The following is a 15,171-nucleotide window of genomic DNA, read 5'->3' on the forward strand; positions in this document are numbered from 1 at the left end:
GGGCATTTATGAGAATAAGGAATCTGTATCTTTGGTGCAGGTGGGCAATATGAGAATTTCTGTATCTTTGGTGCAGGTAAATATTTTGGTGGTGAGAAACATTCGTTGAGAACAACACTGTCACTTTGATGAAGAGTTTGCTCGTTGCTCGTGTGTTCTGGAATAAGCTCGTTGTGGCACTTTGTGTACACCTAATACAAGTCTAAATGCTACACACTATACTACTGCCCCTTACAGAATCTACAGGTACATTGTATAACCGTTGAAACATTGTTGCACGACGTATGACACTGCTTCAGTACACACACAACTCACACTTCCTCATCACAACCTTCTTCCCCAGTTAACACGGATGTTGGTACAGTTGTAAAGCATCTCCTTCGGCTTCTGTCGGAAGGCATACGAATGGTCACGAACTGTAAAATCGCTGTCGAAATCTGCAGCCTCAGTATGATAATAAACTGCAGGTGACAGAGGTGATCACATTCTTACAGACGTTTTTTAGACTCTTTGTCATCGCGAAAGATCCCATGCTAATATCATTTAAAGAAACATTTTCCTTAATTGAACAATAAGTATTGAACGAGTGAGTTTAGTTTTATGCCGCACTCAGCAACATTCCATCTGTATGGCGGCGGTCTGTAAATCATCGAGTCTGGACCAGACACTCCAGTGATCAACAGCATGAGCATCGATCTACGCAATAGGGATACCACTTACGACAAGCATGGGTTACTGAAGATCAATTCTAACCCGGATCTTCACGAGTGCTGAAGGTCGAACAATGAGTAAGGATAGTCCGAACGAAACTCGTAATGGCAGGACAGTGGCAGGATCCGCAGGTCGTGGATTAGAACTAATGACTTAGCCGGTATATTTCGTTGAATCGAAAGCATAGCAGTCGATCTGGATGTTTTAACAATTTTTCTGATTGGAAGAAGTTGACGTGAAATAATAGCACTATTGAGAAAAGTGTGTGTGTGTGTGCGTGCGTGCGTGCGCGCACACTTCGTTTTAACGAGATTTTCAATGGTCATTTAACAAACGTTCAGGACAAAAGGGAGGGTGCGTACCCCTGTGCACCCTACCCCACCGTCTGGATCTGCCTGTGGCACGTACCATGCTTGCCATACCCCAGGTACAAACAACATTGGCAGTGTTTCAAGCATAGATACGAAATCTGGGAAACAACGTTTGTTTGACAATGTTATTTCACTGTTACATCATCATCCAACTGTGCACATATAGTGCATTACTATGACGACAACCGACGCCACTGAATCAGAAAGAGATGGACATTCGGCGGTAATGGGACAACCAGACTCCGCTCCAGGCAACGCACAGGTAAAATTGTAGCGTATGACAACAAGAGTCATCTCCCTTATTTCACTTGTACGTACGCTTCAGCTGTTTCTCATGCGGTAGTACTTGTGCAGTATGTTTGAGGAGTTGATGCATTTTGTGACTGGTTGGTTGTTGTTTAATGCCGCACTCAGCAACTATTCCAGCTGTACGGCGGCGGGGTGTACATAATCTGGACTAGACAATCCGGTGATCAACGGCATGAGCACTGATCTAAGCTATAGGGATTCGGTGACATGTGTCAACCAAGTGAGTGAGGATGACCACCAAATCCCGTTAGTCGTCTCTCACGACAGTGAGTGAGTGAGTGAGTATGGTTTTAGGCCGCGGGGGGACACCAGAAATGGCCTTCACACATTGCACCCATGTGGGGAATCGAACCCGGGTCTCCGGCGTAACCAGCGAACGCTTTTACCACTAGATTTCACAAATTCGAAATGTATCAATATAAATAAAAAAATTGTGATGTTACCTCAGAATATTAAAACATGACGCAATGGCTATGCCAATAGAAATACTGAGCAATGTTTCTCATAATATCAGATTGTTTACTCAGATACGAGACATCCGTTCATGTAGAGTTATATCCGAGTAATTTTAAAAAGATCTGATTTTAATGACTACGTAAGCCGTGCCTCTATTAGTGTCTTCCTGATGCAGGCTGCATGTAGGATGTAGGATGTTGTGGAACAGTTAATGGGATCATATCTTCGATTTTCGACCAGGCAAACCATTCTGTGATTGACAGCTTTACGGATATGAACATGCACGTAAATGAGACACCAAATGAACTCCATTCAGAACGGTCACTCAAATGAAAGAAAAACCGTGAAAATCCGGGTTAGAACTGATCTTCAGTAAACGATGCTCATGCTGATCACGGGATTGTCTGGTCCAGACACGATTATTTACAGACCGCCGCCATATAGCTGGAATATTGTTGAGCGCGGCGTAAAGACTCACTCACTCATCCCTTATGGTATTGAAAGCAAATTAGACAAGACAATATTTAATCTATTTTATAGACATGTTGAAGTTACATATACGAGCCAAACAGTAGAAACTACGAGAAAAAATAGATGCAATAATTTGTACATAAACTATATGTAACCAAATTAAAAGAAAATCAAAGTGTCTACTCCTATACTTCCAACCAGAATCGTGTAGAGTCATAAGAATGTATCGATCTGCGTTTTCGAAGTAAATGGTACTTCTTAGCATTTTATTCATGTGCTTCGAAATAGGTACCTGAGTAATTTTATGTTCAATATTGAGATAAAAGGTCACGGTGAACTGTCATCTCTCGTAACCAGCATTGCCCCGAAGCACGTTTCATTATCGATTATGTCGTTGCTCTAAATATCGCGACCAAACGCGGAGGCGGAATGTCTGTTCTCGTTCACGTCTCGCTGGTGCGTTATTTCACGAGATCACACGAACCAAGATGGCTGCCAATATGCGATGGCCTGAGAAATCGAAGTTGTTTGATGTGATGTAAGATGATATTTCTCTGACATTACGAGATCATGTATATCCTTGATTATATGTTTCACATTCATGCAGCTGTATAGTGGCATGGATAAAGGTGCCATTAACGTTATTAGCAGTTACCCATTTTAACGATCTGTCAAAGTCGAGAAGTTAGGAAGAGGGGTGGAATTCGATTGATGGATCATAAGACGTGATTTCTACATTCTTTGCACAGTGATATCTCGTTGTGAAACAGGCGGGTTTGTTTCGATGTCATATGTTGTGTAATTTTGGATGTTCTAATTGCTTTTTTATTTTGATCTGAACTTAGTAAACAATATGTGATGCTAGCGATATGGCATTCTCAGTGTAATTAAAATCAGCTGACAAGTGTCGAGATCGATTTCTATGCTAACGCGCAGAATGTACAGCAGTTATTCTACGTTCGTTTCATTCCAGCTTTAAATTCACTCAGATTGGAATTCTATCATCCAAAATCATTGTTATTTTCATCACATTTACCTTCGACGAGCTAAACAGGTTGTATACAGTAACAGTGGTCTAAGATATTGCCACCATTAAAGGACAGAACGTCAATGTTTCTGAAGCATTGTTTGTAAACTATAGCAGATATACTCTATGTACTCAGGTTTGTTGCCCTATTCCAAAGAGATGTTTCGGCTAACCACATGAATCTACTTTTCTCTTGTTTGTAAACAAACACTAATATTCTGAAAAAAGAACAGACAGGTCAAATGCGAACATTTATCTGTATTCTTTACAAATTCTTTTGCATAATTAAATAGATAGACTACAACAACTACGAAAGTGAGGCGCTTTAAATATATCTTTAAGCATCCATGTAAGTCTGTGACCGTTTTTCTAGCTTTCCGTAGAGTTTCAATGTCAGCAAGAGGATGATAGATTTGCAGATGGAAATAGGTTTTTATGTTTTTATTCTGAATTAAAGTTAAATATTTCATAGCATGTTCATCTTGTGCAAAATGTAACATGAAAAACACATACATGCTAGAAACACTGGACTTCCAACAAGGAATTCTGTGATGTTGAATGATTGGCATATGTTTTGGTATATTTTTCATTATTCCGTTAATGTGAATATACACATCTGCACTTACCATTGAAGTTAGCATTTATGATCAAGATCAACCTAACAGTTAATTATATAGCTCTGATCATATAGAATCAGTGTCTAACTTTCACTTTCACTTTAACCTGTTACTAGTTTTGACAAATATTTCTACCTTAACTCTACATAGATGATACCCCATTAAGAGCCAAGTTAGAATATTGGTCACCAAGAAACTATGCTTCTTATATGAGGCAACTGACAGGAATTAGGTAATCATAATCAGGAATATGGTTGTGCTGAGTTAAACAACAAACAAACATCTAATCATACATGATAAAGATAAGGATTAAAACTAGTTCTCCATATGTACATGGGGTTTACTCTGTCCATGAGGGGCGCGGTGTGGTAGCCTAATGGTTAAAGCGTCTGCTCATCATGCTGAAGCCCAGCGTTTGATTCCCCACATGGGTACCTTGTGTGAAGCCCATTTCTAGTGTCCCCTGTTGTAATATTGCTGGAATACTGCTAAAAGCGGCATAGAACTATACACACACCTACTCACTGTCCATGACAATGTTTTAAACTATGGTAGGAGACTGTGAGTAAGTGTAAGCCTGAAGACTGATTTGGGGAAACAGGAAACACACCTTTCAAATAGCCACCGTCAGGCTCATCCTCGATAATCTCCAGGGTATACGTTACAATCACTCTCCACTATACCCTGGATGCATCCACGGCTTGGCCGATAATTATATTACCTCCATTTGCTGGCCCCGCATTCTCTCATCCGAGCTTGGCAGTGTCAACAAAGATAGCGGTTCGCAGTGCCACTCAGATATTTTAGGAAATAATAAAGACAAATCGACGGATCTGAAACTTTAAAATATATATAAAAGAACTCCTTCTACCTCTTTCAGAGTACCTCTGCATCAATTGTGTTGCCAAGTTTAAACGGTTAGATAATTTAAGAAGCGAAATTGATTTGTGATTGGTTTGCTCAACTTCCCAGTGTAGACACCTGATTGGATAAAAAGCCAGCCAAGGGAGGTAATAAAATCATTGGGCCAAGCCGTGGATGCATCCAGGGTATAGTGGAGAGTGATCGTAACGTATACCCTGGGGATTATCGAGGATGCCATCAGGCTGTGCTTAACACTTTTCAGTCAGTTAGCCATAGTGGGCACAATGTGTGAAGCTCATTTCTGGTGTCCCCAGCCGTGATATTGCTGGAACATTGCTAAAATCATCGTGAAACTAAACTAACTCACTCACTCAGTCAGCCAGCCATAGTAATCTGCAGTTTGGGGTGTATGTGATTCATTGATTTAAATATATTAACACTAATAACAGCAATGTGTGTCTGTATTTGTGTCTACACACTCATGACTATTTATGAAAATATTATTGTCATGATAAATCTTGCTTCTCTTCTATTTAAATACATGCATGTTGTTGTTAGTGTTTTTACAGAAGTGAAATTCAACACTGAAAAGAAGTTTATGCTGATTTGCTTCAGATTTTATTATTATCATTGTGTGTTTTAATTACTGCCATGAATGTTTTCAGCAGAGCTCCAGATAAGAATTAGCTCATGTGGGTACTGTACCCACTGTATTTTTTTTGGAGTGGGTATTATGAATGTTGAGTGGGTATTTCATTTTCCGTTACCCACTGCTTTCAAATATGTGCGTATTTCAGTCATTTTACTCACCTGAGTATTATGTCATTGAGTATGTTTACTAAGCAGGTATGTTCTGCCTTATGTCATACCTAATCAAAACCAACTTAAATATAAAGGAAATTATTTCATAAAAAATCACTCATCCTATGCTGACAGTACAACACTAGTCCTATACTAACAGTACAACTTGATAGCAATCGATGTCTTTTTCATTACGCAAGTGATTTTTATAAATATATTCCGTACGCATTTGTTTTAAACTTTTTGCGCATCTAACATTTTAAATGCATAATTGGTACGCAACAATTATTTTTCAATGCGTAATAGGAAATTTTCTATGCATATTTTACCCGGATACGCAGCTTATCTGGGCCTCTGTTGTCATGATTTATAACACTCAGTAACAGGCTTCAACCTGCAAATTTATATTTGTTTGTCTGTTCTTTGTAGAAGTGTATGATAATTTTGATTAAGGTGTGTAGTTGCATTTATAACCATAATTACTGCCATCATAAATTAACCTTATGCAAACTGTTTTGTTTATTGAAATTAGAAATATGATATCAAATAGGGTTGCAACAAATGTGGCGAATATGATACGTGTAATTAATATTGGGTAACAAATGCGAATAATTATTCATGAATACAATATTTGTAGGTAAGTGATTGATGCACAATATGGAATGTCCATGTTGACAGTTTTAATTTGTCGCAGCAATAACCAGTGATCTCATGACACTCAAATTTGGTATGTAATACTAGTTATAGTCGACAGTACCATGTAACATGACTTGCGCTACTGCAAGGCTAGTACATATTGCATGACTGCATATCTCACTTTTAAAAAGTACTTACGGGTTCAAGTAAAACAGGCTCCCTTAAAAAAATCGTAAATATTCATTAATATTCGGTTCTGGTGACCACGAATAACGAATTGAACTCATGAATTGATTCACCGAATATGTGAGTGAATTGTAACAGCCTTAATATCAATGTGGTACATGATTGTTGTTGTTTTTTCAGTTATTGTAACCAATTTCCATGAAACCAGTTTAGATTCTAACCACATTTAACATCACATGAGCGTCATAAATATCAGTCATTAATTTCAGTCATATAGTGAAGCAAATGCAGATGTAATACAAAGAATTTGATTTTAAAATTAAAAACTCACCTCAAGCCTTGGAAACATATTCAGTAAACATGCACTGTATTCAGAATGCTTTGATACCGACTGAAAAATTTGAAGTGGAACTATTAACATGGAACAAATGGTTAAGATTTATGTTTTTTCAGAAAGTGCTCTTTGGCTAGTTTGACTTCTGATACCTTGGAAATGAAATGATTCCTGGGAATGATGTGGTGGGAAAAGTCCTATACGTTCACAACTAATTCTTCAGCAATGATATTTAATGTATAATTCTAGAAAATATGATATCCTGGTAAGTATTGTCTGTTTTACCATGTTTAAGTTGGATAAATAGGAATAGTATTCCTAAAATAATAAGCATGCTGGCCAGTCTTGTATGAATGTTCTTTAAACATCATTTGTAATGCTAAATAAACCTCTTATCACAAGAACCAGTGAAGGTCTGGGTTAGAATATTGATCTTCAGTAACCCATGCTTGTCGTAAGGGGTGACTAACGGGAATGGGTGGTCAGACTCGCTGACTTGGTTGACACATGTCATCGGTTCCCAATTTGGTCTAGACTCGAATATTTACAGACCGCCGTCATATAGCTGGAATATTGCTGAGTGCGGCGTAAAACAAAACTCACTCACTCTTTTCCCAAGTGGTAATATTCAGAGCTACAAATAACTTTTTGGGTCATTGAGTTATATACTCGCTTGTGGTCATGTCAATTGGGTATCCCAATTTCCCTTTGATTAACCAAATAAATTGTACCCACCTCGCTCAAACTCAATTGGATATTTTGCCATTTTCCATTAATTTTTAAACTATATTAAGTTTAAATGTTGGTTTACGTGTTTGTTGTTCATATTTGATCAGTAATATGAGAAACTGTAAGAAAGACTGCAAGTTGCCAAGTTCATGTGCTGAAATAGAACCTCTCAATTCATCTCAGTTATTTTATCTATCCACCTGTACGCAGGCTACGATTTGATATTTTTGTGTCTACGCATGTGAGATGAAATTTTTTGAGTATTTACAAACATCAAGTGTACCTCTACACAATAGTCCTCAAAGGAATTGAGTTTTCACGTAAATATTTACGTAATTTACACAGATATACAGCTTATCTGTACCTCTGATAATTTGCTTCCTGCTAGCATTTTCATTTCAGTGGTGATCAAAGTCCAAAGTTACATTGTCAGTAAACTAAACCTACGTGCAGAGATAAAGTCTACTTTAAATAGTTTGACTTCATGAATTTTAAACCTGTTGACAGTATCAAAAGTTAAAATAGCAGCAATGTATTTGTTTTGGGCAGCAAAACATTTTGCATCGTATTTTGGGTGATAGACTTGCTGCAACTGAACATGGGTCTGAATCTCTTTAGGATGGATTTTTGGATGATGCTATTACCATATATGACTGTAGATAACCTGAATTTTGAGGACCAAACAAAGTAGTCTGCAGAAGGGGGTCAGATTATCTATAAGGCTACACTTTTATCAAACTTTTTTTCTGGTGGTAACAAAAAACAACATGGTATCGCATTGTGACCTTGGCTTATCTATGACAGTAATATAAAGTACTTATCTTTTATCTTTTAGATGTTAAGGTGGGGGTAAATGGAGGGGTTAGGGGCATGGGTGGCAGTATAAAGTACTGTAAACCAGTGTACAGAGTTGCTTCCCTTTTGAGTGGCTGGAACCTAGGAAGTGCCAATGTCTATGACCTGCAGGCTTTTCTCCCATATGAACAAGCTGATCAAGCTGAGTCATGATATAAATAAAATACTGTTGAGATGGTGGTAACCAATGTTAAGGAGAATCAGGGGGGAAATAACTTTAAAATTGCTAGTGTACTCCGGTACAGTGGCACATGTAAAATCACTTGCCCTGATAATTTTTCCACTATACCTAGTTTTTCTTGTTGATTTTTAAATAAACAACATAATTAATATTGGAAAGTCAACTGGACACCGGTACAGTGTGATATACAAATTTGCTTGCCCAACAGAAAAAACAATGAACTCGGGCGTCGAGGCAATGGGTTATTTCCACCCCTGAGAATGTATACAGTATAGTGTTATTATCTTTTGAAATAATTCCTATTTTTCCAGATGCTTAACACCAGATGTTTCCTCCAGTTGCTAGAATACACTGAGCAGTACCATGTCTACATCAAGCAGTACCTCGTCTGCACTGAGTTGTGTCGACTATGGCCAGACAGCTGAGGACCACCAGTCCCTGCTTGTCCTTGTTCGCCATACAGGAGGCAAGCTCAAACAGCAGAGCTTTGCCCGGGCCTGGGAAAGAATGAAACGCCTCAACTGCATTCACATCCAGAATCAAAACCGAAATATCTACGTCCGTTACAAAAGAGGCTATCCTAAGGAAAACAATGAATGGGGAGATTTCCAAGCACATCGAAAAGTCCTCGGTTTAATATCTGTTGGACACTGCTCAAACCATAAAGAATTTGAAGACCTATTTGATCATTACAAACGGGTGAAAGAGGAATATGCCAACACAATTTTCAATTCCCGTTTAGTTGTGTTTGGTATGAACACTGATGGGTCACCCCTTGCTGAGGAGGAGGGTAAAATCGGTGATATTCGGGAGAGTAAGGTTGTGGTGGAGAAGACAGTTGTAGATAATAAGGATGAAAACGAGGGCAGAACCTCCCCCAACAACAACTTGAAAACGGATCCTTTGTCAACCAATGGAGAGAAGGACAGAACGGAAAAAGGACAGAAGGATAAAAGTTTACCTAGTGTAAAGAGACAGCACAGTAATAGTTTGACTAAAGAAAGCACAGGGGCTGAGGTTGTGTTTTATCCAGATCTGGAACATTCGGCTGATCTAGAGGACAGACTTAAGGAGTTCATTACGTCATTGTTTTATGTATTGGAGGGCAAAAGACTGGACAGGTCCTTTGAACGAGCTGACCGTCTACATCTACTGTGTGCTCCATTTGAGAAGAAAGATTATGTTGGGGTTGACCAGGAAACCAAGTAAGTTGTTCTGAACTCCATTTGAACATTTTTACCGAACTGTATGAACTTTATCACTTTGGTCAGTGCTCCCTTTTATTGTTTATGATAGTTCTCCTGTATTGATTGTGTTGCATCTATTTGTAGTGTACCCACTTTACCATGGTTACCCACCTAATTATGGTAATCATGGAAATTGGTAATACATTTCTCCATATACAACGCCATGTGGCTGAATATGTTCATCGCTCTTCAGAAGACATTCCATCATAGTGTACTTCTGGAAACTTACACCATTTGTAACAGTAGTTCCTTTATATTGTATTGAGTGCAACATTGAGCATTTTGTTGTAGCCATGGTAACAGTGTTCCAAGAATGTCAAAGTTAAATGCTGAAACAAGTATTTATATGTTTAGTATTTTCTTTCTGCTGTAATACCGGTATATATTTTTCAGGTTTAAAGAGCACCTCCTCGTGCTCACTAAATTTGACAGTATTGGTCTCAAATTTCTTACAAAATCATGTTAACATATCAAGTTGATCAAGCAGAAAGTACCTAAAATCTCACAAAAGACCCTATTTTCAGTGGTTTATGTTTCTGTCAACATGGTCAGTTTGTTAAATACCCCCTGTGAATAACTGGTTTAAGAATAATCTTGAGCAGCTAATGCTTGTTGTAAGAGGCAATTTTTATTCAAAAATGGGATCAAGTGGACAGACTTGCTGACTTGGTTTATGCATGTCATTGTATCTCATTATGATTAACATGGCCTGGTGTTGATGATGTCAATCACCGGATTACATGATGTCTGGACCAGGCTTGATTGTGTACACTTCCAACTGATGTCATGTACCTTCAATATTGCTGACTGATACGTATTTGCCACTGAGATTGTCACGTCCCCATCATCAGAGACTTGTCAGTCTGACCTGATTTAATACAGATAGATATTCTTGATAACTGGTTTTAAACCCAGCTCGTTCATTTTGTATGTGTTGAAGTAACACTTCATTCTACATCATATCTAACCTGAGGACATGCTAGTTATAGTGTACTAATGTTGTAGGGTATTAAGTCAGAGACGACTGTTGTATTTGTTGTACCAGTATTTTCATGGTTTGTTAAGGATGTCATTGTTTCGAAAGCTAGTCCCACAGGTTTAGCTAAGTTACAGTCCGTTTGAGTCAGAAACGGACCGATGAATTGCAAATTTGATCATTGTACAAAATTGCCACATAAATATAAATAGTACACATGTTGATCATTTACTAATACCAGCTTTCTTATATTTGAAAATTTTCCGGACTCCACCAAAAAAGTTCTTTAAGAAACTATCATCATTGAAAACGCAAAAGTTGTTATCTGTCGCGTCGGGGTGAAACCGCAGAAACGGAACAGCCAGTCATGGCAGGGGAACATCTCAAAATCCCCGTTAAGGGATTCCTTAACCAAAACCTCTACGTCACGTAATCTAAAAGTTGTGTTTGATCTGGCAACATCTCCTTTGACAATACCCCATATCATTTCAATGGGGTTAAGGTCACAGTGATAGGGTGGAAGTCGCAGAATATTGTGACCCTTACTTTTTATGTAACTGTCAACTTTGTAGAAAGGTTCACCTTTGTGGGTTTTTATGATCTCATATAGCTGAGGCTTCGTTGCCTTTGAAGGCCGTGCGATCTGAAATTTGTCGAGCCATGATATCATATCACCTTTTCGACTGTTCAATGTCGGGGCTTTACTGTCGGGGTCCTGCACGCTGTGGTATGGGGCATTGTCCATTACGATAAAAGACTTCGACGGGTAGAGCTGGTACCAACTTGTTTTTAACCCAATCGAGGAAAACCGCACCATTCATCTCGGAATGGTAGTCTCTGTTATCTGTGGACTTTGCCCTGAATACCAAGTCGCAGCCTGGGAGAAAGCCTTTGATGGAGCAGCCAGCATGGAGAATGATTAGTCTCTCTCCTTTCCCTAGAGGCAGCTTTCTACGTGACCCCTTATCACCCCCATCGGGTACCCACTGACCCAAGTACACTGGCTCGAACCCTTCCTCGTGCTTCTTTATAACCCTGAGAAAATTATTTCTCAAGCGAACGATATCAGGGCGTTCACAGAGTACTGACCTATTCTCCCACGAAATTTTCTTTTAACGATACCCGAAAGAGTGTAAGAGTCGCCAGAGTGTGTACTTCGATATTCAGAGGTTGTGTTCTTGCTTCAAATGCTTTTTTAAAATTTTCAGCGACATGTATTTGTTTTCAGAATAGAGCTTGTTGATAGACTGCCTTACAAGGTTCTTTTGAAAGTTGTCCAAATGTTTTAATTTGTGTGATTTTGACATCGACCCCTACCTGCTTCGCATCACCCTCACAATGTTTGTGTTCCAGAACATTTGTCAGTACCCTTGCTGATACTCCTAAAGCTTTGCTGCCCGCCACGAATTTATTAATGGCATAAAATGGTTTGCCCATTTCGGCTTCAGCACGGAAAAAATCGTACACTTTAATCATCAACTGTTTCACGTCAGCATTCCACTTCATTTTTCATCAGGCATGTGTATCCTGTGCACGACGAGATAGTGGCTGTTCCGTTTCTGCGGTTTCACCCCGCCGCGACAGATAACAACTTTTGCGTTTTCAATGATGATAGTTTCTTAAAGAACTTTTTTGGTGGAGTCGGGAAAATTTTCAAATATAAGAAAGCTGTTGGGTATTAGTAAATGATAAACATGTGTACTATGTATATTTATGTGGCAATTTTGTACAATGATCAAATTTGCAATTCATCGGTCCGTTTCTGACTCAAACGGACTGTATAGTGTACCAATGTTGTAGAGTATTAAGTCAGAGAGGACTGTTGTATTTGTTGTATCAGTATTTTCATGGTTTGTTAAGGTATTCGTAACTACACGTGTCATTCCGGCAAGCCGGATGGCATCTCATACCCCTCTCGTGGCCATGTTTAAGACTGGGCCCTGTCTAAGCCCAAATGGGCATGGAGATGAAAATAATCTAGCACTATTACCAAGGAAAGATAACTCTGAATTTCCAAACATGGCTCCTAGAATATCCTATATCCTGTGGGCAAAACAGCAATAGTCATTCCCTTTTAAATATGTTTCAGTGTTTAATTTTAAAGTTTCTGATCCTTTAGCTCCAAGTTTATGTTTAAATTGTGCTTTGCATAGTTTAGCGAAGTTTCAAACTTCAACGGTGCCGCCATTTTCATGCTTTGAAATGTGTTTTACTACTTGCAAAAATGGCGACGATAGGGTGTACGATTTGATTGGTTTGTTAAGGATGTCATTGCCACCATTCTTGGCAAAAATGATCGTGCACGATACTGTCAAGTTTCTTTTTGGCGTAAACACGATTTGACACGCCTTGTTGCCATGCAACGATTACGAATGTTTGTTAAGGATGTCATTGTTTCGGATGTTAGTCCCAATGATAAGGTGGTGATGAAGTGTGGATCCATAATGTTGTTCCTAAAACACGATGAAGGATGCACACTGATCAGGCTTATGACTCCCATCACGCAACCAGTGATCAGGTGAAAGGACCTCAGTGTTGAATACTACTGTTACTGCTAGATGAAACAGCATTAGTCATTATCATCAGGATCAACGAACATTGTATAATGCTCTACAGGGATTTACATGGGAGTCCTGTATTTGAGGGTCTCTGGGACTCATACTCTTAATTTTGAGGGGTCCTGGACAACAAAATGGGGGTCCCACACACTTAAATATTATTATTAACACTGTTATTGCATTGTGTATCATGATCATCACATTGTTACAGGACCGCCTCCGTGGTGTAGTGGTTAGAGCGTCCGCCAGGAGAGCGGAAGGTCGCGGGTTCGATCCCCAAAACGCGTCATACCAAAAGACGTTAAAATATGGTACTTGTTGGTCCCTGCCTGGCGCTCGGCATTAATGGGTACATCAAGGACTGGTCGGCTCGGAGTCAGTATAATGTGTCTGAGTGGGGTATTCATGCTTCACTGCGGCATGGTATCTCAGTGGGCTAGCACTATAAAACCAGCTTCAGTCTGGGCTAGTACAAGCATCCGCACATACACATACACACGCATGCATGTCGTCATATGAGCGAAATTTTCTCAAGTACGACGTAAAACCTAATTTCACCTCACCTCACCTCACCTCACCTCACCTCACCTCACTGTTACTGCTAGATGAAACAGCATATAGTCATTATTCATGAACATTGTATAATGCTCTATATTATGTATATGATACGTTGGGTTTAGTCCATGGTTGGGGGGACACATCTGTTTGTGTGAAGCTGTCTTTGTGTTTATATGTACTTTCTGTTGCTGCTGCAGGTCTTTCAAGAAGAAGTGTATGGGTCGTCTACGGAAACACCTGGCTGATCTGTGTCTCCAGGCAGCCATGCCAGGGGAGGCAATCCTGCACTACCAGACAGCCATGGACATGCTGCGCAGTGTGAATGACTTCCTTTGGATTGGAGGTAGGAAGTCAAAATATCTGTGTTCATAGATATGATAGTGTGAATGATGCATACTAATCAAGACTGACAAATGCCCCTTTAGAAAACATGCTATATGCTGTATGCTATATGTTATGCTGTTTGCTATGCCATATATTGTGGTTATGAACTTACAAAATATAGCTCTTGTATCGTGATACAAATCCTATCACACCCATATTATAGGGATACATGTTGTATCGTCGACTCACTGTATCATTGTGCCTCAAAAACATAATATAATATTATGAGTCCCCAGTAAAAGTCCCAGCCCTCAGTAACAGTCCCAGCCCCCAGTAACAGTCCCAGCCCTCAGTAACAGTCCCAACCCCAGTAACAGTCCCAGCCCCCAGTAAAAGTCTCAGCTCCAGTAACAGTCCCAGCCCTCAGTAACAGTCCCAGCCCCCAGTAACAGTCCCAACCCCAGTAACAGTCCCAGCCCCGAGTAAAAGTCTCAGCTCCAGTAACAGTCCCAGCCCTCAGTAACAGTCCCAGCCCCCCAGTAACAGTCCCAACCCCAGTAACAGTCCCAGCCCCGAGTAAAAGTCTCAGCTCCAGTAACAGTCCCAGCCCTCAGTAACAGTCCCAGCCCCCAGTAACAGTCCCAGCCCCCAGTAACAGTCCCAACCCCAGTAACAGTCCCAGCCCTCAGTAAAAGTGTCAGCTCCAGTAGCAGTCCCAGCCCTCAGTAACAGTCCCAGCCCCCAGTAACAGTCCCAGCCCCAGTAACAGTCCCAGCCCCGAGTAAAAGTCTCAGTCCCCAGTAAAAGTCGCAGCCCTCAGTAAAAGTCTTAGTTCCCAGTAAAGGTCCCAGCCCTCAGTAAAAGTCTCAGTCCCCAGTACAAGTCCCAGCCCTCAGTGACAGTCCCAACCCCAGAAACAGTCCCAGCCCCCAGTAAAAGTCTCAGTCCCCTTTAAAAGTC

At 39.9% G+C, this 15,171-nt stretch overlaps 1 protein-coding gene across 1 annotated transcript in view; it reads left to right on the plus strand.

Annotated features, from left to right (window-relative positions):
* The first annotated feature begins 2,790 nt into the window (after positions 1-2,790).
* The window catches only part of LOC124272189 (trafficking protein particle complex subunit 9-like), a 39,682-nt gene continuing 27,301 nt past the window's right edge, over positions 2,791-15,171 (plus strand). The window contains 3 exon segments of the mRNA XM_046707331.1: positions 2,791-2,856; positions 8,860-9,753; positions 14,085-14,230. Of these exon segments, the coding sequence (XP_046563287.1) occupies positions 8,912-9,753; positions 14,085-14,230 (988 nt within the window). The 5' untranslated portion in view covers positions 2,791-2,856; positions 8,860-8,911.

This window comes from Haliotis rubra, unplaced genomic scaffold, assembly GCF_003918875.1.
Source record: "Haliotis rubra isolate DU_JTF1 unplaced genomic scaffold, ASM391887v1 Scf167, whole genome shotgun sequence".
NCBI classification, from domain to species: domain Eukaryota; kingdom Metazoa; phylum Mollusca; class Gastropoda; order Lepetellida; family Haliotidae; genus Haliotis; species Haliotis rubra.